The sequence below is a fragment of the Canis aureus genome, chromosome 1, assembly GCF_053574225.1.
Source record: "Canis aureus isolate CA01 chromosome 1, VMU_Caureus_v.1.0, whole genome shotgun sequence".
NCBI classification, from domain to species: Eukaryota; Metazoa; Chordata; class Mammalia; order Carnivora; family Canidae; genus Canis; species Canis aureus.
This window is the reverse complement of record NC_135611.1, coordinates 47170886-47194165: the sequence shown is the minus strand read 5'-3', so window position 1 is coordinate 47194165 and position 23280 is coordinate 47170886. Positions and strand designations below refer to the sequence as shown.

Below are 23280 nucleotides of genomic sequence, written 5' to 3'. Positions count from 1 at the left end.
ATACTGATCAGTTAGTTGATACTGTCTGGGTACATACAAAAGTGTGAGAAATAATCCTGGATTTTAAACTGCATCTATCATTAAATTTTATGTTAGACTGCCGGCTTATCACATCCCACAAGAGTCAAATCTATGATCTAAATAAAGCAAGGGTATGGATTCTTGTGCCCCTACCCCAATTTTCTGGTCTCCCCTGGGCCTTCTCAGACCTAATCCCCTAGAAGATCAATCACTAACCTATCTTTTTTTTTTTTTTTTTCAAGTTAGAAGAAAAATGGATTCAACTTCGTGAAAATACATTATGCTTTCATGGCTGGCACAAAGCAGTCCTAAGGAGTAAACTTAGTAAACAGCAAATCATCACTGGAAACTTTATATGCATGTCTTCTGAAGTGTACAAGAGCTCCAATGGGTTACGAATCAGAAGACTTGCTGCCCAAACCAACTGTTCTGCTCCAGACAGTCACCATGTGGGCAAGCCTCTAGGTCTCCAGTAACAACAACCGGAACCACCACAACAGTTAACACGCAGAGTGCTTACCACGTGCCTGCTTTATGTGCATCAGCACATTTAAATTTAACAGGAATCCTGAGAGATATGGTTATTATCTTTGCAACTGCATAAACTGAGGTGCAGAGAGGCTTCGAAGCTTTTCCACCGTGACACAGCTAAGAAGTGGCAGTAAAATGAGGGGTGAGGTCAGAGGATTATGAAAGTCCATCCCTACCGATATGTTATTGTGATTCCACCCAGGAGAAGAGTGACCAAGTGGTGAAGCTGTTGTTCAGATCTCCCACGAGGTTATTCCCCTTACAATAAATAACACACACATCAAAGGAACGTTCCATTTGCCACACTGTATACAACTCCATCACTCTATGGCTTCTCGTTCAGCACACCTGGTTATGAATCTACTTGAAGAACATTCCTCCCCCAAGAAGTGGAACTTTTGCTGTGTCATCTCTCCCCTGGACCACGTAGATGCAGAGGAGCTGACCTAGAACTGTCTGGTGACATGAAAATGTAGGCCATGGGCGGTTAGCATCTCTGACCCAAGTTTAAAAACAAATTGTAGGCTTTAAACAACATTTCCAAGAAACCTGAAGGCTTTCTAAAAACTTACTTTCCTAAGAAGCTGGCAGAGAGAATCACAGTTTGGTCCCCACCTGCAGCAACTGTAAAGAACAGGCCCCGCTTGAGGTGGAGTTAATAGGTCAACAGAGGCGTCATCTGCTGACCAACTTAACCCTGCACATAACACAACGAAGCACCAGACTCTGAAGGCAGTTCTACCTGCTGAGCTACCTCCTCCATAGTCTGTGCTATCATGTGTCCAAAGTGAGCTCTTTTGTTGGGTTACGTGTTCCACACTGCATCAAAATCCAAACAGTGAGGAAGAAGTTTCAAAATGCCCAATGGAATGATACACGTATGTCTGAAAATCATCAGATTGTGAACTACCCGTGTCAGGAATTTTAAATGATAAACTGCAGTATCTTTAGACCTCAGAAGAGTTTTCATTGAAGTTATTAAGAAAAGTCCTTTTGATCCAAATTAGAAAGCAGTGCGTCCTTGCTTGACAAATACAGTAGTTTACATATGACTTTCTAATGTGTAGGCAGATGATGCTTCAAAAACCATCTCAATACCAAAAACTGCCTAAGGAATTCTGAAATATAGAGTATTCATAGCTTTAAAAATGTTAAAAGCAGATAAATCCAGGTTTACTACAATCTCTTGGGTATAAACATATTTTTGAAAAAAAGGTTAACATCAAAATGCCTTAATCCAAATGTGCTAAATTATAGCTGTATCTAAAATATGGATGAATCTTAGAAACAGAACATTTAGTCAAAAAAGCAAACTCTAGGAGACCATTTGTAGTACAAATGGGGTAACCACATTTTCTGTTTTGCCAAGAACCTCCCTAGTTTATGCTTGTTGTCCTGTAATTATTAATAGTGACCTTTCCATGCCCCCCGTGTCTCAGCTTGGTTGATAAATTATATAGTCATGCTAAATATGTTTCTACAAGTACGTTTCTATAAATCTCAAAACTAAACAAAACTAATAATATATATCCTATGAATTTCTGTAATAAAATTCTTCAAAAAAAACTCCAAAAAGAAACACTAAAAACATATTCAAACAGTATTTGAGGCAGAGGAGAGGAAGAAGCCTGAAGATAAGGGAGGAACACAAAGGTGGACCAACAACACTGGTCATACTCCAATTCTTAAGCTGGAGAGTGGGTTAATGAGTATTCTTTGATGGTTATGTCTCACGATTAGCATGTTCTTATGCTTATGTATAAAACATCCCATAATAAACATTTTTTAAATATAAAAGAAATAAAATGTGAATAAGGGGTAAATCTACCATCCATGCTTCAAGACTATCAGAAAAGTTATCTTTAATATTAGTTCTAATAGGTTAGTAAGAGGTACTTTCTGACAGCCACCTAGATCATGTTAGCAAAAGTTACGAGGGAAAAAATTACATTTAGTTTGCTGATAAAAGAAATGGGTAATGTTGACATAAGAAAGCTGGACGCGACGGACAAACAGACAAATAACCCTACGTACATAATAAGGGAAGCTGAAGATACAGACAGAAGTTGTATGATCACCGAAATACTGAATGGGAGTTAACTGGAACATGAACTCCTCATATCAAAATTAGAAGGTACATTTCTATCAGTAACAAGGACTTGGATGTGTGTGGGCCCAAGTAAAATACAGGTGAGCATAAACACAAAACACGGGTTACAAAATAACTGCTATAGCATAAATTAAATAGAACCATACGATCTACAGCCAATTCTTGTACACAATCTCACCTCAGTGGCACTTACCAACAGAGCATCTTATTGAACAGAGTCATTACAACAAAATATGCGGAGAATAATTTTCTAGCATAAGGTAAATGTCCAAACCAAAAATATCAGAGAAATTGTTTATATTCATTGTTGATTATTTTTAGGAACTGGAACTCTCAAACGCTTTGGTGACAATTCACAAAGTTAAGCTTCTAGTACGTGGTCCTATCATCAAGTTTTCAATAGTAAAAAAGCAGTGGAATGTATGTCACTATTGATGAACACTAGGTCTGTCTTCACTACAGAGTAAAATAATAATCATTAAAGAAATGAATACCTGGAATACTTGCAGGAGAAATCGGGCCAGATCGTGACTGGTTACTTCCCACAGGAGAGCCAACAGGAGAAGGCGATGGGCCCCCAGGGATGCTGGAGAGATGGGGGGATGCGTGTGGAGAGAAAGGTGACTGAGCCGGGTTGCTTTGATCCCCTTGGCTGCTCGTGGACCCCGATGCACTGACTGCTGAGCTCAGGGTGGCCTCTGTTCCCGTGGGGAGGTCATCGATGGAGCCAGACAGGTCCTGAGAAAGAAAGGAACACCATATATTTATAAAGTAACATACCTAGACCCATTCCTGACCAAAAAACTATTTAAAAATCATAACAATGTTCCTTTCAGAGACAGTTTTTTCTAGATAATACCCAAAACTCAGAGCATGGCCACTTGTTATTAGAGGACTTTCAGGAGGTCTCTTGTGAGTTGCACCCTAAGAGCTGTTCTGGCCCTAAGGTAAATAAAGTTGTACCTTTCTTTCCTAAAGCCATCCGGCTGCTTTCCTCTAAGCTGTCAGCACCTAGTCCGACACACTTACTTTTGAGTCCCAGAAAACAGCACTTGAGGTGGTGACTTACCATCTGAATGGAATGGTGGCTTCAACACACTGAAAACTACTGTTCTGGATCCTTCTATCCAGAGTCAACACTGAAAGGACTGTTTTAATTTCAAACTCTAATATTCTAATGGAATAGCAAATTTTTATTAACTTATTTGAGAGGGTGTGTCCATGTGCAAGCAGAGGGTGTGGGACAGGCAGAGAGAGAATCTCAAGCAGACTCTGTGCTGTGTGGAGCCCTACACAGGGCTGATCTCATGACCCTGAGACGAAACCAAGAGTTGAATGCTCAACTGACTGAGCCACCCAGGCACCCCAAAGAACAGCAAAATTTTAACCTTGTGGTGAGAAATTCTTACATTCTAAATAATTGCGTCATTATAATGAAATAGTGATATGTACTTTTTTGTATGATATTGTGCAAATAAATCCCTTTGAGGTTATGTTGACAGAAATAATATCCTGTCATCCCTTACTTTTTAATAACACTTTTAAAGCTAAACAATTTTTAATGCCACTAATTTGTTCCTAACGCTCCGTACGGCAGTTAATGAAATCACCATTTGACAGACACAGAAACTGAGGCCCAGCTAGTCAGTTACTGTTGAAGGTTACACCACTCAGGACAGAACCATTTACTAAAGGAGATGATGGAAGGAGAGAGGAGAAAGGAGAACAAAGACTTCCACACCCTTGTCAGAATGAAAAAAGGAGAGATTTGAGCCTGGCCTTCCTCACTGCTGTGACACCAGGGCCCAGAGCAGGTCACCGTCAGGAGCACCAGCCTGCACAGTGACTGCACTCCCAAGTCACTAGAAGTCTGCAGAGCCATGGGGGGCCCAGAGCAAGTGCTGGAAGGGTTCTAAAGGCTGACTTGCAGTATAAAGTTATTTGTCCTGATGATCTAGGACTAAATGCTGCAGAATGGGATCAGAAATGCTGGGTTATGTTATCGTCTACAAAGCATATGCAATTCTAATTTATACCCTCTACTCATTCAACTTTATTAATGTTTAATTTTACCTCATTGCTTACTCCTGGGACTTCTGAAACTAGGACTTTGAAACTGGTGGAGGTAGATGCTTAGGATCTAAAGAATGAATCTAGACCAGGAGATACAAAAGGGACCAGGTAAAGTACAGCTGGTTACAGCTCTTCAGGGTCTCCCCTAATGTCACAAAGCAAACTCAGGATTAGGATCCCAGTCTCCTGGAAAAGTTTATCTGTTAACCATCTGCTGTCTCATATGATTAACTTCTCCCTTTTTTTAACAGCAAAATTACCAAAGATTTAAAAATACATTCTAAATAGCTATGAAGACCTCAGAAAAATGAATGTTACAGAAAAACAAAAATTTCTTATGCTAAGAAGAATAACCTCTAAGTAGAGAGTAATCTTCAATGTCCCATAACTGTGCTTATGAATAACAAACATAATGGTAACAGCACAGATTGAACATATCACCGCTAGAGAAAGTATCATCAAATTTCCACAACGAAATGAGGCAAATGGGATCACGTTTTTCAGACTTCAGAGAAAAAAAACTATACAAACATGTCTACGCAGGGCACACAAAGTTGCATGATTTTGCACACAGTCAGCTGGTCAAACATTGTATTTAACTTCATTACTCAGTTCAACAAGAGTTGGATTCAGACTTTTGAAACTGAATACAACTTTGCAAAGCAGGGTCAGAAGCGGAGGAAGGTTACTGAGCAAGTGACATGCTACGTACAATGTAGAAAATATTCACACTTCAGAAATCAAGGGGATTATCTGAGTTTCTAGAAACAAAAGCTGGTAGAGTGTATACATGCACACACATGGGTGGTCTGAAAGAGAAACTGTGGCAAGTTCCACATGTCCCAACCTCCCTCCCCAGGCTGACTGCTGATTCCCACATGCTCTGCAAGGCCCCAGAGCAGGGATGGGTGCAGGAGTGTGGGAGATGAGCTGGGCCCTGGATAATTCTCTAAATCCCAAATCCAGAGGCACTCCCTCCCTAACCTAATGTAAGCAACCCACAGGAGTGTGAAGGCCCACCCAGCGGGCTCTTCACACCCCTGCAAGCTCTGGCTGGGGTCTCACTGGACCCGACCAATTTTTGCTCTGCCCACAAACCAAACATTTTTAAATGACTGGAAAAAAAAAATCAAGAGTAATATTTTGTGATCTATGAAAAAATACTTGCAATTCAAATTTCATCGTCTGCAACGTTTTACTGGAACACTAACCCCACCGTTCCTTTAGATAGTGTCCACAGCTGCTTTGGGGCTGCAACAGAGGCTCTGACAGAGACCCCGGGGCCCCCAAAGCCTAAAATATTTACTCTCGGGCCCTTTCAGAAAAAGTGTGCCAATCCCTGATTCCGGGAGCAGCAGTGTTTCTGGTATGACCTCTTCTGCCTTTTCCTCTTCGTTGGGGGTAAATCAGAGAGAGACAGGCCTCAGTGGAACTGCAGGATGACACACTGTGTGTCAGGAATTGTTGTAGTTTCACCAAATATGGTCTGGCTGCACATCTGCATCCACCTGGAAAATTCTGAACGGAAGCCAGAGAGTGCAGCACTCTGAAGGTGTCAGAATAACCCACGGAGCCCCCAGTGAGGATGGCTGGCGGGCTCCCTGTGTAGACACGTTAATACCTAACAAATGTGTATCACTAATAAACCAAGGGTCAATCAGACAACAATCAGCTGGGGGGTGGAGTAGGATCTGATGCTTCTTTAGAGGAAAAATAAAAGGTAGATAACTAGATATAAAACCATTATCTTTTATTATACTGCATATGGGATTAGACAGAAAAGGCTTGACATAGATTTTTTTAAACGCCATTATTTGAAATTAAATAATCTCATGCAAATCTTTCTTCATAAAAAAACAAAAACACAAAAACAAATGGTTACTTGGAAATTTGTAAAATTCTCCACACGACCTATAAATTCCATCCCTGTCCTCCCTTAAAATTCCAAGTTATGGTTGAACAAGTGACACGGATGGGTGTTAAGAAGGCTTCATTCAAGCTGCAAAAGCATGAAAAACATTTCTGTTATTCAACAAGCTGATCAAGGAAATACCAAGAGAAAAATATAAAAACGGTGGCTTTCTTAGTGTTCACATGTCATCAGAATTTCAGCGCTGACTAGACTCAGTGTAACAGAAGAGTAATAAAAAGATATAATTTCTATATTACTATTATACATACACATAACTTTTATATGTAAATTATAGAGAAATATTCCTGCCCTGCAGACACTTAGGGTATCCATATGTATAGCTATCTTAAAACATGTTAATAAAAGAAGTTCAACAGTGGTTTAAACATTCAGCCTACTTAACAAAGAAGCTCTGTAACTAATACTCCTCTAGAGGACAATTTAGTCAGCAGGGCACCAACTCTATTCTTCTTTTATAAGTACTATCAGATCTATGATGCCTGTAAAGAACAGAGAGACCTTACTGCATCTCATTCTAACCAAGGCACCTTCAAGCTACAGTGCTTCCATTTATCTTGCTGGAAAGCTGGCAGGTAAGGTAATTGCAGGGAGGACTCTTTTAAGGGGCTAGAGTCCCCTGCCCCACAGTATTCCTTGCATCTTTCCTTTGTATTGATGGAGTGACGGGTGAGGGGATGACCTCATGGGCTTGTACACAGTAAATTCAGGATTTTGCCAGGACGGTCTAAGTAAAATCTTGCTCTTAGGTTGGGTTTTCAGTATCTGACATCACTCAGGATATTTAAAACTTTCCAGTACACCAAAAATAATATAGCTTCTACCGTCGATGGTTAATTTATCTTTAGAAAATCAATGCCTTAAAAAAGAAAAGCTTGTTTCACTTAAAATTTAATTTAAATGAAAGTTCCTTGTAAAGACTTTCCCTCTGTAACCATCATCTCTCCACCCTCTGCCCATGTAAAATTTCCATTCTAATCCAAGTGACAAGTACAAGAGATTTCACTGCACTTGGAATGAAATGCCACCGGGGAGCAGTAACAATCCTATCAAGACTCTGACAAGAGAAACACTTATGAATTAACATAGAGCACAAATATGTTCCTGATTCAATACAAAGGGACAGGGTGGGGAAGGGCATGGCAGAGGAATGTATATGGAACACGCTGTGAACCAGGAGCACAGAAGGCATTTTCACATAGATGTGAAACAGACATACATTAAATATAAATATTCTCTCACGTCTACATATTGTATATGATCCTCCCTAAAAATATTGTTAATATGCTGTGACTTTACTACACCAAGAGGGATCTTTGGTTTTGATACTATTCAGTTTATCCAGGAAGTTAGCTTCCTAAAGGATAAATTCCGTCAATGCTGGTGATGTCTTACTGTCTCAAAGACCTGGGAATAAGTCAGAAAATCTTACTCCCTTGTTTAATTAAATAAGTGGGTTTTTAAAAAACCAAATCAACTCCAAAATACTCTAAGCTGTGGTCCTCAATACAATTAGCTGATAGCATTAGATCAGTCTCTGATAGAGAGCTGCAGAGCAGCGCACACATTTGGGCATCTCTTGCTCAGAAGTGCCCCAAGAGAGCATGAGGATAAACACTGAATTAGAAACAGAGAAGATATTTCAATCAATGAGACTAGTTCAGGTCTCTTGTTTAAGGATTTTAATAGGATACAGTTAATGATTTCTCACTGTGACTTCCCATGGGCTTGACGCACAGGTTAAAATGCCAGTTCAATGGTCTTTTAAAAAGTCTCTCAGTCTTCTTCAAAAGTGGGAATAGTGTCTCTTCTCCTTTTCAGAATATAGAGTGCCAAATTCAGGCATGCATTTTTTTTTTCTTTTTCTTTTTCTCTCTCCAACTAGACCCTAACTTTCTTAAGGACAGCATGATTCCTTGCCCAGGTGCGGTACTGAAGAAAAGATAGATTTGACTGGTCACTGTGAATGTCACTGAATTTATATGCTTTGTGGTAAAATACAGCTGCAAATACCACACAAAGTAAGCTAGCACATGCAAATCTTTCTAAATATTTACCAGAAGTGCTCTAGTGAAAACTACTGACTTCACTATCAAAATTTAGCAATGAATTCTTGGCCCCCTGTTTCCAATTAGCATCCCTGAGGCTAACCACCCCCACCCTCATTAGATTGCCTAGTTCTTTAGAAACTGATACTTCACACACTGTGAAATCATCTCATCCCTTCCAACTTTACTTTAGAACCATCATTCTGGACATGTGATACAAATACACCTTGAAATTGATATTAGAATTAAGTCAATAATTGGACTGACATATATACAAAAGGAAAAACCTCACAGTGACTCTGTTCAATCTCTGTGATGTTTGCAGGTTTCTTCTCGGCACAAACCTGTGTGCAACCCAAAAAGTCCCTGCTGCTTTCATTTGTCTAGACAGCGAATGAGTTAAAAGCTTAGGCCTCCTGTCTAAACGAATAAAAAAAATGCAAAGGCACAGAAAAACAGAATCCATGAAAAAAATCCTTCAAAGCAGTAATTGTGAGGCTCTAAAAGCATCTTCTTTCCAAGTTATATATATCACTTTCTATTTAAACATGTCCAAATAACAAATATTTATCTCTTCATTGTACGTGACAATATATACAACACATAGCCTTAAGATATATGAGGCCAACTGGAAAAAAAAAAGTGTTTGATGTTAATTTAAACATAGTCACAAGCTCCACAAATGACAAACCCCCAGCCAAAGCCAAGGATAAATGCAAAGAAAATTCATGAGTCAAAATTCATTGTAATGATATAGCCAAGAACTGCTTTCCTTTTCTCAAGCCAAGATTCCATTATGGGTAACTCTCATTTTAATGGGACATTTACAGGGTAATCAACTAAACTGATACTTTACAAAAGTGGGATTCAGAGTTAAGCAAACTATCATAAGCAAAAATTGTGAAAAATGTTTAGATTTCCTTTGATTTTTCAAAATCAGCACCTAAAATAGAAGCTAGCCTCAAAGGTCCTTGAATTAGAACTCTGATATGAAATGCACTGCCATTCTAAATTTAGACGTGGTAAACAATATAAATATGAAATATGCATCATGTAAGGGAATTTTTTTTCCATTGCAGAAGCCCCAAGGGGATCCTAAATTATTCTCAGTTTTTGAACTCTGCCCAGGGAGATTCTCTGTTCTTCCACTATTAACAACAGTCTCAAGATGTTATGTAGGCTAGGAAGAACAATGAACAGACCCTTTAACACAGTGTGGGCAGTCTTGAACATAAAAATTATTTGGTAAGAAATTTCATTTATAGTTTTCTTTTCATTGTATGGAGTTTGGGATTAACTTTCATCTGGAAATAACATTATCCTGCTTGGTTACACTCCTAGGCCTGTGCTCACAAATGAAAATAATGATGAACATAACCATCATGAGTTTTTAGCAACAACAACTGTCACTACCATTGATTTAGCACCTTCTAAAGTACCATATATATCATGTATATTTTTCTTATATGGTGAAACTACAGTATCTAATTAGCTCCAATCTCTTGTTCCTACAGAGAACAAAAAAAGGTGTTTGACTGATTTCATGGTCCAACATAGCCAAGAGCCTCCAGACCCTCCCTAACCTCAAGCCAAAGCCCAAGTCAGTCAATGCTGAAAACACACAAAAAAGACTCATGTGAATAACTGCTGGCCCTTCATTATTCTAAGAGCAATGGCATCTTAAAGAATATATTTATTAATACAAATGACAACCAGTGAGATTCAAGCTACATAATAAAGTGAAAATAATGAATAATTTGGGGAGAGACTTCCTTCTGGGGCATGCGCTAAGGTTTGCAGATGAAGCTATGGGATGGGTGAGAAGAGGTGGGGCAAAGGTAGAAGGCCATTTTTACATGTGAATGACACTTGATATTTAAATGTTGGCCTGGACTGTGATTCTGTACTCTTCAATGTCCCTCTCTCACACAGTCTCAATGAAAAGAGACAAACAGCTAAACAGATGAATTCTTAGGAAAGGAAGGAATTCTGAGTCGGAGAGGTGCATTAGTAAGTGAGTGGAATCCAGAAAGGGGTGTCCTCAGCTGGCGCATGCTGGCCCTGGGGCTGCAGTCTGAGTGGGTCCGGACCAGAGTGAACATGTGCCCTCTGTACAAGTGCTGGGCAGAGGACTAGAGGCACAGGGAACAATGTGGAAAGGCAAGAGCTCAGGGAGGGATACCATGGTGGGAGCCAGGAAGATAAGCATGCTGGGGAGCTAGGAGAAAGGTTGAGAGACGGGGGACGAGGGCTGCTGTGAATCACTTCTGTCCCTGGACGCTGAGCAACATGGACTAACATTTTTAGGAGCCAGGGAGCCAACAGAGGTCTAATGGGTGACTTGTAATATTATCAAGGAGGAAAAGGAATGCAGAAGAATGCCAGGAGAGAAATCTTAAACATTTTTAAAGAAAAAAAAAAAACATGTTTTCAAGTGTTTACATACAAAGAATGCTTTCATAACATGATTAAAATTATGGATACTACTTAATAAATTTTTTTTTTACTTAATAAATTTGTAAATGGTTAAAGATCCATGTATTTTAGCATTACATAAAATTTAACAAATAAAGGAACAACAGTGATTGCAGCAAATGCCTCAGTAACCACAGCCTAGGTTAGTCATGGGTGTTTTTCCTAGATTGCAGGAATTCGGGGAATCTACACAGTTGCCCTGCTTATTTCAGTTGTATGTAAGAATCAATGCAGAAATGAATTGAAATACATACTTGACCCTTAAAACAGCACAACAATGTCTAAAAAACTCATTATGAGTAACATTTGGCTTCAACAGATTCTATTTTCTAGATAGCCTACTCCAAAACCGTTGGTGACAAGTCCTAAGACACGTAGGGGGAGAACCAGCTAGTTACATGCAGGAGGAGGGGTAAGGGTTTACGGGTTTGTGCTTTACAAATATCAAAGTCAGGTATGAAACTGTAAGGTATGAATGACCCATGTGCTTTGAAAGCAAATTGACAAACTAACAAGATCTGTAAATATGTAAGATTTAGAGTTTGTCTACTGATACCAGTTTTTATTGCTGAAAGCATATCATAAATCTTTATAACAGAAAAGCAATCAACACCAACTTTTGCATGTCTCATGGTAAAAAACTACTGTTTATCTTAGAAGTACAATGCTTAGCACGTAGAAATTCTGAAAATAAAACTTAAAAACAAAAAGGCATGAACCCTCAGGAGACACTTATTTCTTCAGTATATAGCAATGAAATACTTTAAAATAGTAAGACCTATAGGAACTGAAAATAAATTAGCAACTTAAAAAAACAAATAGAAAAACACACAACTCACAGATTGTACTGAGTCTACATGGAATAAAGGGAAGTTTTACTTATACGACAATACTAAAACTTAGTTGTTTTGACATTTTCTCTGTTCACGGGAACCGGACGAACAGACATACTTGTCCTAATCCCTCATTGGATTTTAAAAAACTTTTTATTTTGAAGTAACTTTAGACTTAAACGAAACTGGCAGAGTTCTGGGTGTTCTTCTTATGCACTCCTTCACCCAGTATGCCTCGTCTTGACATTGCACGTAACCATTGCACATTCATTCTTCAATTTGTGCATGTTTGGTGTTTTCTCATGATGAGGCTGAGCTTACAGACTTCAGGGAAGAATATCGCAGACATAAAGTGTCATCTACAAGGCATCCTATCATGGTATGACAGAGGCAGGACTTATGAGAGGTGAGGTCAACCTTGATCACTTGGTGAAAGTGTTGTCTGCCAGATTTCTCCATGGTCAAGCTATTTTTCCCCTTTCTATATCCTATTCACAAGAAGGGAGGCATTAGGTCTAGCTCACACCCAAAGAAGGGGAAGTAAGTTCTACCTCCTAGATGAGTAACAAAGAATTTGTGAGTGTATGTTAAAATTGTACAGAATAAGTTAACATTTGGGGGAACATAATTTGAAGCAATGCAAGTATCTTGTTTCTCCTTCAAGTTTTGCCCACAATTTTAGCATTTGTCAGTGGACCCTGCCTGTCGCAAGGTGTTCCAATGCTGATTTTCTAGTTCCTTCATTCCTTCTACGTTTATTATTTGGGATTCTTTTGTAAGGCAGAACTGTCCTACCTCCACTGATTTTTGCATGGCCAAGGCAGTTATTTCTCTCATATATGTCTTTTAGTATTTCTCTCTCTTTTTTTTTTTAAGATTATTTTTATTATTCATGAAAGACGGAGAGAGGCAGAGACACAGGCAGAAGGAGAAGCAGGCTCCATGCAGGGAGCCCAATATGGGACTTGATCCCAGGTCTCCAGGATCATGCTCCGGGCTGAAGGCAGGAGCTAAACCACTGAGCCACCTGGGCTGCCCTAGTATTTCTCTTATATACTTCTTGTGGTGAAGTTTCTTTGTAAGATGATTAGATGATATTCTTATCAACAATAAATGGAAAAAAACCCCACGACAAATGAAATAATACTTCCAACTGAAGTTTCATAATTAAAAAATATTGGAGAGAGGAAAATATGCACTTAATGCTTTTCCAGGCACAGCTAGTGGGAATATAAATTAGTATAACCACTTTGGACAAAATTTGTAAGCACATCGTAAGGCTGAAGGTGCTTTTATCTAATGACCCAGGAAGTCCACTCCTAAGTGTGTACTCTGGCATATGTACATAAGGAGACCTATACATGCAGAAAAACATTGTTTCAGTACTGCAACAACAAAAACTGGAGACTATCTAATTCTCCAGCAACATAAATTAGAGATGTATTCACAGCCATGAGATTGAATGCGCTAGAGTTAAAAATATTAGTATGTCACAAACAATGCTGATAGAAAACAAACCAAAAAACCCAATGCCGTGAAATCTAATCAATATAGGAGACACGGCAAGAGAGTAGTGAACCACCAACATGGTAGCAGAAATGCAGACAGTCCAGAGCAGGAGCAGTATGCAAAGCCCAGCGGTGGTGGTGGTGGTGGTGGGGGGGGTGTAGCAGTCCTGGATCAGAAGGGAAGTAGGGAGAGAGAAGGTAGAACAATGTCGCGGTCCTTTCTCCCTTCAGGAGAGCCGACATGCTACCGTGGACGGCAGCTAAAACCTCAGCAACCGAGTCTAACCTGAAATGAACCTTTGCATTCTTTGCTTGGGGAAGCCATACTTCCGTCCGAGAGCCATGCACTCCCATCTTGGTAAGGCTGCTCTGCCACGGACACCAGTTCAAGCTGCACAGCTGCCTCCCCCATGATGCCAAGCCACATTTATCTCCTGCAGAATGGCCGGGGCTATTGAATGACTGTTAGCATGTTCCACAGTGGAAGCCCTGGCCTAAGAGGACTAAAATTCAAACTCGAGCTTTGCAACACTTAGTAAGTAGGACCAGGCAACACAGTTCACCTTTCTGTGCTTTGCTTTGCTCATCTATAAACTGGGGGAAATCCTAGGACCTGCCCAAGAGAGTTGTTGTGAGAATTAAATGAGAAATTGTAGGTAAAAGGGCTGGTGGAGTACAATGCCAGTAAGTGTGAGCTATCGTGATTGTGAATCACAGGGAGAGGCCATGGGAGAGAGAGCCTGAACGGTGTGGAACGGGGTCCAGTGCAAGGGAACCGGGAGGCCACAGGCAGTAGCTGGGAGGAGGGAGAGCGTTCCTCTCCCACTTGTCATCCCAGTGGGTAGTGACAAGGGCTCTGCAGGCTCTAAAACCACATCCAGTAAGGGATAGGAATTGGGTTTTAAAATGAAAGCCTCAAAAGTAGCAACCCAAAAGAGATGGGAAGGAACAGAAGGGCCAGTTTTTTCCATTTCTCAGGTGCCCTGGCTGGATTGATCACTCCTAAGCTTTTTAATGAGTAAGACAAGGACCGCCTGCACTCTGTTCATGAATACAGACTTTCTACAGTATTTCTATCAATGAGGTTATATCAAATATTCTAGTATAGGAAAGTGACTATCCGCAGAATGATAAAAACACTCATAATGACTAAGAGTCACAAATAACAAAATGTTAGCAAGAGGGAGGACTCTGCTGCAGTAGAAAGTGCTGGATGTAAAGGGGTCAGAAGCTGGGTGCAAGACAACTTAATCTTTTATTCAGTTGTCAAGTGGGGATTACATGCTTATTTTGTCAGTGGGTCAATATAATGAATAAAGCAAATGATAAGGAAACTGTGAAGGACATCACTTTTAAAATATGATTTCCTGATGCCAAGTTATATATTAGACACAGGATTCAAATCACTCTGGTTTTAAAGAATAAGTTAAAAATAGAATTTTAAAAAATAAAAATAGAATTAACGATACAATAAATACTAAGGCGACATCAGCTCAAATTCCATTTTCCTTCTTTGAATGATGATCTCCTCATCAACAATAATGTCAAAGTATCTATGAATGAGTTATTTTTACAGTATTTAAAGATACATTATAATTATATAGTCTAGGGGATCCCTGGGTGGCTCAGCAGTTTAGCTCCTGCCTTCAGCCCAGGGCATGATCCTGGAGTTCCAGGATTGATTCCCGCGTCGGGCTCCCTGCATGGAGCCTACTTCTCCCTCTGCCTGTGTCTCTGCCTCTCTCTGTGTCTCTCATGAATAAATAAATAAAATCTTAAAAAAAATTAAATAGTCTAATGGCTTCAATATAAAAGCAATCCAAAATTTTTATGTTTTCACAGAAATTATTTTTAAGACTTCTGAGTTAATTTAGGGAAAAAAGTAGAGAATCCAGATAATTTTTTTACAAGAGTAGCCAGACTACATTATAGATGGAAATGTTTTGTGAAGACTATTTTTATATTTTAAAATGAACTACAACATATTCAGTACCTCCCTCAAAAGTCAAACTCAAAAACATGAATTTTTCTTATTTTCAGGTATGATTCACAGACTCACTTCGATAAGAGGTTTCCAAAATGAGTCCTTTTCCATCTATGTACAGGGGCAGCCGGTCACTTAACACCTCAAGTGCTAGCACTCAAGAGCAATTTTACATGATAATTTTTCCTAAGAGCATATAACCATTTTATAACCTATTACTTCAAAAACTGCTTCTCAAAAGGAGGTAGTCATAAACCTATTCAGGGTTTCAGGGAGAAACCTGCATATACCAATAATGATGATGGTGATACTACTACTACTACAAATGTCATCATCAATAAGGCCTGAATTAGGTCTGGGAGGCCAGCACGTTGCACCCTCAAACACGTGACCTCTCAACAGTGCCATTTATGCGCCTGCAATAGTGTTACTGAGCCTCACACTTACGAGTAATTATCCTGTCACTTGGAACACATTCCAGGGCCCACAAGAAAGGTTTTCTCTCATGGGCACTGGAGTCCACTACTAGCAGTCTGAAAGTCAGCATAAATAGATTAAGACACAGGATTTCAAAAGGCAGAATGGTAAAATTCACATTCCCTTTGCTTTCCTAAACTTCTAAACAGGGAAAGGACTTCAGTAACCTGATGTGCAAGCCTAATTCCTCTTTTATCTCAGTAAATCCTAAGTTTTGAAATAAAATTGGATTTAAACTCCAGTCATATCCCTGGAAGGTGCCATAGAGTCTTCCAAATCTCTACATCAGATTCCCCTCCTCTAATGAAACTTGCTTTTTTAAAGGCATTCATTAATTTTAGTTGTTTTTCTTTTTAACCTTTATATTGTATCAAGCAGTGATCTTTTCAGATGTGGACCATGGTGGTACAAAGAATCTGGGCTCTGAAACCACACAGCTGACCCTAACCCAGCCTCTCTTTAGCAAATTCCAAGGGCTCTGGCAAATAACGTAGCCCCACAAGCCTCTACCCCTCCACCCCTCATCTGTAGGTAGCTGGAGAATGATAAAAATAATGGCCTCATAGTTTGATGGGAGAGTTCAATAAGTTGCTATACATAAGGCACCAAGCATGATGCCTACCACCAGTAAGTGCTCATTAAATATTTATCAGAACGTAGGTTTACAGCAATAATGGAGCAGTTCCAATACGAATTCTGGAGTAAGAAGAGCAGTCTGGAATCAAGTCCTGTCCCTATCATTGCTTCACCCAATTGCGGACAAGGTACTTAAACCTCACTGAGCCTCAGATTCACCACCCAAGAAACAGGGAAAATATCACGTATGCTAAGGTGATGATTAGATATAATTATGAATAAGCATTAAGCTTATGCTCAATAACCAGTTGCTGAAAATATAAATGCCTACATGCACATATAAATATACACACATTTCAGACACACGGTTTGGTGTTTTTTAACCACTCTTTGTAAATTACATTTTGAGACCAGGATAAAGAATTTGCAAATGACTTCTAGAAAATCATCTCACTTATAAAAATAGGATGAGCAAATAGGGGCATGAATGCATCCTTCCATTTTTCATAACAAATATTTACCAGATAATTATGTGTCAGGTAAATAGTTACATTAACAATCAATATTACATTAAATAAATAGCCTTCAGAATGTAATGTTACCAATGATAAACACTGAATGCCAAAAAGGGATTGGAAAAGGTAATCATCCCAGGCTGTGAAGCTGTGTTCAGGTCTTTGCTCCATCACTTCCTAGTGGTATAGACCAGGCAAGTGGATTAACATATCCAAGCCTCAGTTTTCCATCTATAAAATGGATCTTTGTCTCAAAGACATGGAGAGAACTGATCTTAATAACTTAGGCCTAATAAAGCATAAGTTGAGCTTAATAATCTATTTAATAAATATTAACCATCATAATTTTTATTATATCACATAATGTGGGGATAAATTTAAAAAGAAGTAACAAGAGGGCAGCCCTGGTGGCGCAGCGGTTTAGCGCCGCCTGCAGCCCAGGGCATGATCCTGGAGATCCTGGATCGAGTCCCACGTCAGGCTCTCTGCATGGAGCCTGCTTCTCCCTCTGCCTGTGTCTCTGCCTCTCTCTCTCTCTCTCTCTCTGTGTCTCTATGAATAAATAAATAAAATTAAAAAAAAAAAAAGAAGTAACAAGAAAACTAGATGTTAAAAAAATGGCAAAAAAAAAAGTTAGAAACCATCTAATGGTCAACATAGTAGTGGATTATTTAAAATATATAATAATTATTAAAAATACATATTAAAATATAATTTTTATTGAAAAGAGTATTGAGTGAAAATCAGGTAACCACAGAATACATGATCTCCTTGATGTAAAATATATAAAATATTATATGAATATATATGCATTTATGTGTACATATAAAAAATACATGTGTGCCTTTTTTAATGCCTAAGAGGTATCAACTGATACTCAAGACAATGGTAACAGTAATTATTTTAGGTGATCAGATCTGGAAGAATTTTTTTCTTTCTTTGTACTTGAGCAGATACCACTTTAAAAAATGCTGAAGCTTCTTTTGCAAAAGAAACAAAACAAAGGGGGACCCTGGAGATTTGAACAGTCTTTCATACAGAGCCACAGCAATAATGAACAGAATATTAATTTATGCCCACTCTAAAGGCATAACTTTAAACTTTAAAAAAGGCCCATTCAAAGAATGGGTAACAGATGAATAGTAGTAGCATGAAATCATATTAGTATCTTCAGAATAGATGTGAAAACATTGCAAGTGTATATGGTAAGGAAATCAAAGAGAAAGTTGGACAAACTAATTAATGCTCATATGCATAGTTTTCACATTTTTTCAGGCTAAGTTTTTTTTTTAAGATTTTATTTATTTATTTAGAAAGAGAAAGCGAGTGAGCGAGAGCAAGAGAGGATGCACATGTGTGGGGAAGTAGTAGAAGGAGAGGGACAAGCAGACTCTGTGCTGAGGATGGAGCCTGACGTGGGGCTTGATTCCTCGACTCTGAGATTATAACCTGAGCTGATATCAACAAACATGCAACTAACTGAGCCACCCAGGCACCCCTATAAGGCTTAGATTTTTAATAGAATTTTCCCCATGGTCTCCATTAGCAAGTCTGTTTTGTATATACTTGAGTAAGATGCTTGAAGGAAAATTTAAAACTTGGTAATAGATAAGTAGAATAAAGCAAAAATATAAATATTGATTTCAATAGTGTGGATTTTTGATACAGCAGGCACCAGCCTAACAACCTAATCCTTTCAAAGAGATAAATACAGACACAAGTACTTCTAGTTAAATGGGTCCCACAAAAGTGCCATCTTGAACCTGAAGAGTCTCAGAAGAAATAGAAGTCATGTGTCTCTAGATACTTTAAATAGAAAAGAGGGGCACCTGGGTGGTTCAATGGTTGAGCGTCTGCCTTCAGTTCAGGGCGTGATCCCTGGGGCCTGGGATCGAGTCCCACATCAGGGTCACCACACAGGGAGCCTGCTTCTCCCTCTGCCTAGGTGTCTACTCTCTCTCTCTCTCTCATGAATAAATAAATAAAAATCTTAAAAATAAATAAATAGAACAGAATAGAAACAGCTATTTTGTCATTGTTGGCAACATCGAATAAAAAAGGACCAATTCTCAGAAATACTGAACCACCGCTTTGAGTTTATGTATCTCCTGTGCTCTAAATAACTCCATACAGAAAACTTCTGTGAAGGGTCTCATCTTAAGAGTTACATGTTCTACATAACTGATTTTCTTTTACTTCCAAAAATTACAATATTTTTAAAGATTTTATTTATTTATTCATGAGAGACACAGAGAGAAAGAGGCAGAGACACAGGCAGAGAGAAAAGCAGGCTCCATGCAGGGAGCCTGATGTGGGACTCAATCCGGGGACTCCAAGACCATGCCCTGGGCCAGAGGCAGGCACTTAACCACTGAGCCATCCAAGGATCCCAAAAATTACAATTTTTAACACAATCCTCTCACAATTGATGCTTTTTAAAATTTCCTATTTGGAAATTGCAGAAAAAAGCACATAAGGTCGAATAAACAGGTTCTTAAAGTACCAAAAGGGGTTGAAATAATAACCAGAGTATTATAAAATTGCAACCTGAGGCAGATTTGTTCTACTGAGCTCACTTTAGAATGAGTAATCACACGAGATTGGTTTAGGAGTGCCACAATGGTCCATCAGTTTGTAGGATGTGATCTGACTTCCAAAACCTGTCCTTGTGCAGAACAGACCTGTCTCTTCTTGCTTTCCAGTAGCCTGTCCTCTTCTGAATTTTCCTCAACTCTTAAATAGGTATGACATTGATTCAAGGAAATAATGGATTTTGGCTCTGAGAATAACAGCTATATATATATATATATACACATATATGTATATATATATATATATTTAAAACCACATATATAAAAATTGGTGAAAACTACTTATGAATTAAATAAAAAAGGAGTGAAGGAAAATGTAAAACTACAACAAGCTTAGCAATCTGTTATGAGCTGAATGAGTGCCAGTTTGTGGGCCTCGGGGCTCGGTAGGATTTCTCTGTACAGTGCCAAACTCCAACAATATTGTTATGGTTAGAAAGGAATTTCTCACAAGAGCTAACAAAGGCAGAAGGTCATAAATAAACCCAGCAGGATTGCCTTGTCAGTTCTCATTATTAGCGCTGCAGGCACTTGCTTTTCTATGGGCTTCTTACAGGTTCATTTAAGTGTAAGAGTTCCTCCTTGAAAATTCACAAACTCATAAATAAAATGGTTCTTAATCTAGCAAACAAAAATACTTGAAAAGTAAGTAAGAAAATAAGCAAGCAAGTAAATAAATAAAGGACAGAATCATTGCAAATGGGAGGGCTGAGCCTGAGCTGGAATACCTTAACTCCTGGCCTTAGCACCCCAGCAGTGGCCGACAGGATGCTCTGCTTTCTCACCACAAAAACAGTCTGCAGAATGCTATCTGGGCAGGAAATGAAGCTGAGCTCCTAAACTGATGCTGACATGTGTTATAAACTGAGGAAAGCACAGCTGTGTGATCATTACTGCAATTACGAAGTGACATTTAGTATGAACTTTATTTTGCTGAAGTTTTTACCTAGTAACAAAAAAAGTAGGTACAAGTCTATTACGATAGGGAGGGAAGTTGATTTTCAGTCATTAAAAAATAGGAATGTATCAGCGGGCCTTTAAAAATGGACATTGACTGTTACCTCAGGCAGATCTGCATCTTGGAGCTCTCATCAGTGCTCTGAATAGAACCAAAGATTTAGTTCTGTAATATTTAAAAACTGAGATGCAAATCTCCATCCTTTCTCAATTTATATCCTTCTAGTTTTCAACAAGAGCAGAGAACAACACACTTTCAGTTATCTCAATACAGATACCAATTCAAAGGAGAAATGATCTAATAAACTTGATTCTGTTTACTAATAACTTAAAAAAAATGATCTTTTCTTCAACAAGAAAAATGTATTTTATAATGTTATCTATTTTCTTTAAAAAGAAAGATAAACAAAATTGGTATTTTAAAGTAACAGAGCTCATTATTCTTAAAAACAGACGGGAAACACATCAGAAAACAGAACAGAAAGTAAAATTCCACAGTGGTGCCACTACACAGAGCTAACCAAATTCTAACATTTTTCCATATTTCTTTCTAGTCCTTCTTGTGTAGAGCACAACAGCTGAGCTTCAAGCTTGATATGTATGCAAAAACAAGTAGGGACCCATGTGACCTACTTGTCATCTTCTATCAAAAAATGTGAACCTTTGGTTTCCTAGATGATTTTCAGTTTTATAGTCTGTGCGTCTTTTCAATGTACTTGTAAATTTAAAAAATTATAATTAATGTTCCACTTCATCTCCTTTAAGTGACCGATTAAAGTTCACAGAAAAGCAATGTTGTTCTCATAGGCAGGAGATGTAGGAATACTGTTTTGTGTAGTCACTCGGTTGCAGAGGCCGGACTACAGGGTGCTCACGTGCTACAAAGGAAGGTATGTTTGCAGAATTACTTTTCACTGGCTTGCAGCCTCTCTCATTACCCACCACTCATGATTATTAGTGTCAAGCTGATGTTGAATTCTTCCCAGAGAAAATTCTCCATGTTTGCTTGAGAGACTGGCAATCGGTCTATATTCTCGGCATTCTAACAGGATTGCCCTTGAAGAACCTAACATTATTGGTACGAGGAATGTGAATAAATGCTGAAAAGAGAGGAGTGTAAATGTCCAAGAATGGTAAGAGGCTCAGACAGGCCTTACTTTACATTGGCAGGGAAAAGTAGGTTTTTCTAGAGAATATATCTGAAACAGTAAGTAACTGCATTAACCATGGCCTATACAAGAAATCCATGCTGTTGAATCTCCAGTAGGCTGCAAACAGCCTAGCACATTTTTTTGATTAGCAGCTTTATATCCAGATAGCCCATAGTTGAAAATCTTAGGCCATAAAGATACTCGGGAACTTACCACTGAATATTCTGCCAACAGAAAGAAATAATAAACACAAGGTCCTTAAATTTGACACATGTCAAACATGAGTAGCATGTAAAAAAAATAAAATTTTTAGAACATTTTGAGACTTCAACAGCTAATCCATGCTAGTATTAACCAAACCATACTTCATCAATTCTTAGAATTGTTTAGCAGATGTTTGTGGGGCTCACACACAGTATTTCAGGTAGAAACATGCTAGAAGCATTAGAACATGTGGAACGCGATAAAATAAGTCACTGAGATGTAATATACAGCATGGTGACTATAATATATACTATGGTTAACAGTACTGTCTATTTTAAGTTGCTAAGACAGCAAATCTTAAAGCTTTTTACACAAGAAAAATAACTGCGTAACAATGTACAGTGATAGATATTAGACTCATTGTGATTATTTCAATACATATAACTATTGGATCATGTTGTATACTTGAAACTAATATAGTAAGTAGATTATATCTAAATAAATAAACATATATACCACGAACAACACAGAGAGAGCAAAGTTTGACTCCTTTGGAAAAGAAACACTTATGAGAAACTTTTAGGAAGACTACAGAGTTTTCAGAACTAAAACAAAAGCCATAGTAAACACTTACTCCAGATCTCTGTTTCTAGAATGTGAAGCTGAAGTCTAGAGAAGCTAAATTATTTACATCAAAACCATGCCCAGGTTCTATAGACACATACAACATTAGAATGCAATTTTCTAGGTATATTTATTAACAATGTGACTACTGATGGGATCCCTGGGTGGCGCAGTGGTTTAGCGCCTGCCTTTGGCCCAGGGCGCGATCCTGGAGCCCTGGGATTGAATCCCACGTCTGGCTCCCGGTGCATGGCGCCTGCTTCTCCCTCTGCCTATGTCTCTGCCTCTCTCTCTCTCTCTCTCTCTCTCTCTCTCTCTCTCTGTGTGTGTGTGACTATCATAAATAAATAAATAATTAAAAAAAAAAAAACAATGTGACTACTGATATTGACAGCCTCATCTTAGAACTGAAAGGACAAAGAGTGAGTGAGTGAGGGTGAGAGAGAGAGGAGGGAGGGGGGACAGGGAGAGAACAGGCACATCCCTGTGAGCTGGTCACGAGAGCACCCCTATATCTATGGAATTGCTCTAATTTTGGAATTGGATTAGCAATGGAATTGCTCTAAATTTTACACTGTATACTAGGTATGTGACTCTATCTCAAAATCCCATTTCATTTAGTAAATAAGGGTATGTATGACTTTGTAAGTGATAAAAGGAAGAACAGCACAC

At 38.7% G+C, this 23280-nt stretch overlaps 1 protein-coding gene across 12 annotated transcripts in view; it reads right to left on the bottom strand.

Annotated features, from left to right (window-relative positions):
- Positions 1-23280, bottom strand: part of ARID1B (AT-rich interaction domain 1B) — a 436905-nt gene that overhangs the window by 124041 nt on the left and 289584 nt on the right. For all 12 annotated transcript variants that reach the window (XM_077898153.1, XM_077898062.1, XM_077898100.1 and 9 more), the window contains one exon: positions 3157-3400. In XM_077898153.1, the coding sequence (XP_077754279.1) occupies positions 3157-3400 (244 nt within the window). The remainder of the gene's footprint in view (positions 1-3156; positions 3401-23280) is intronic.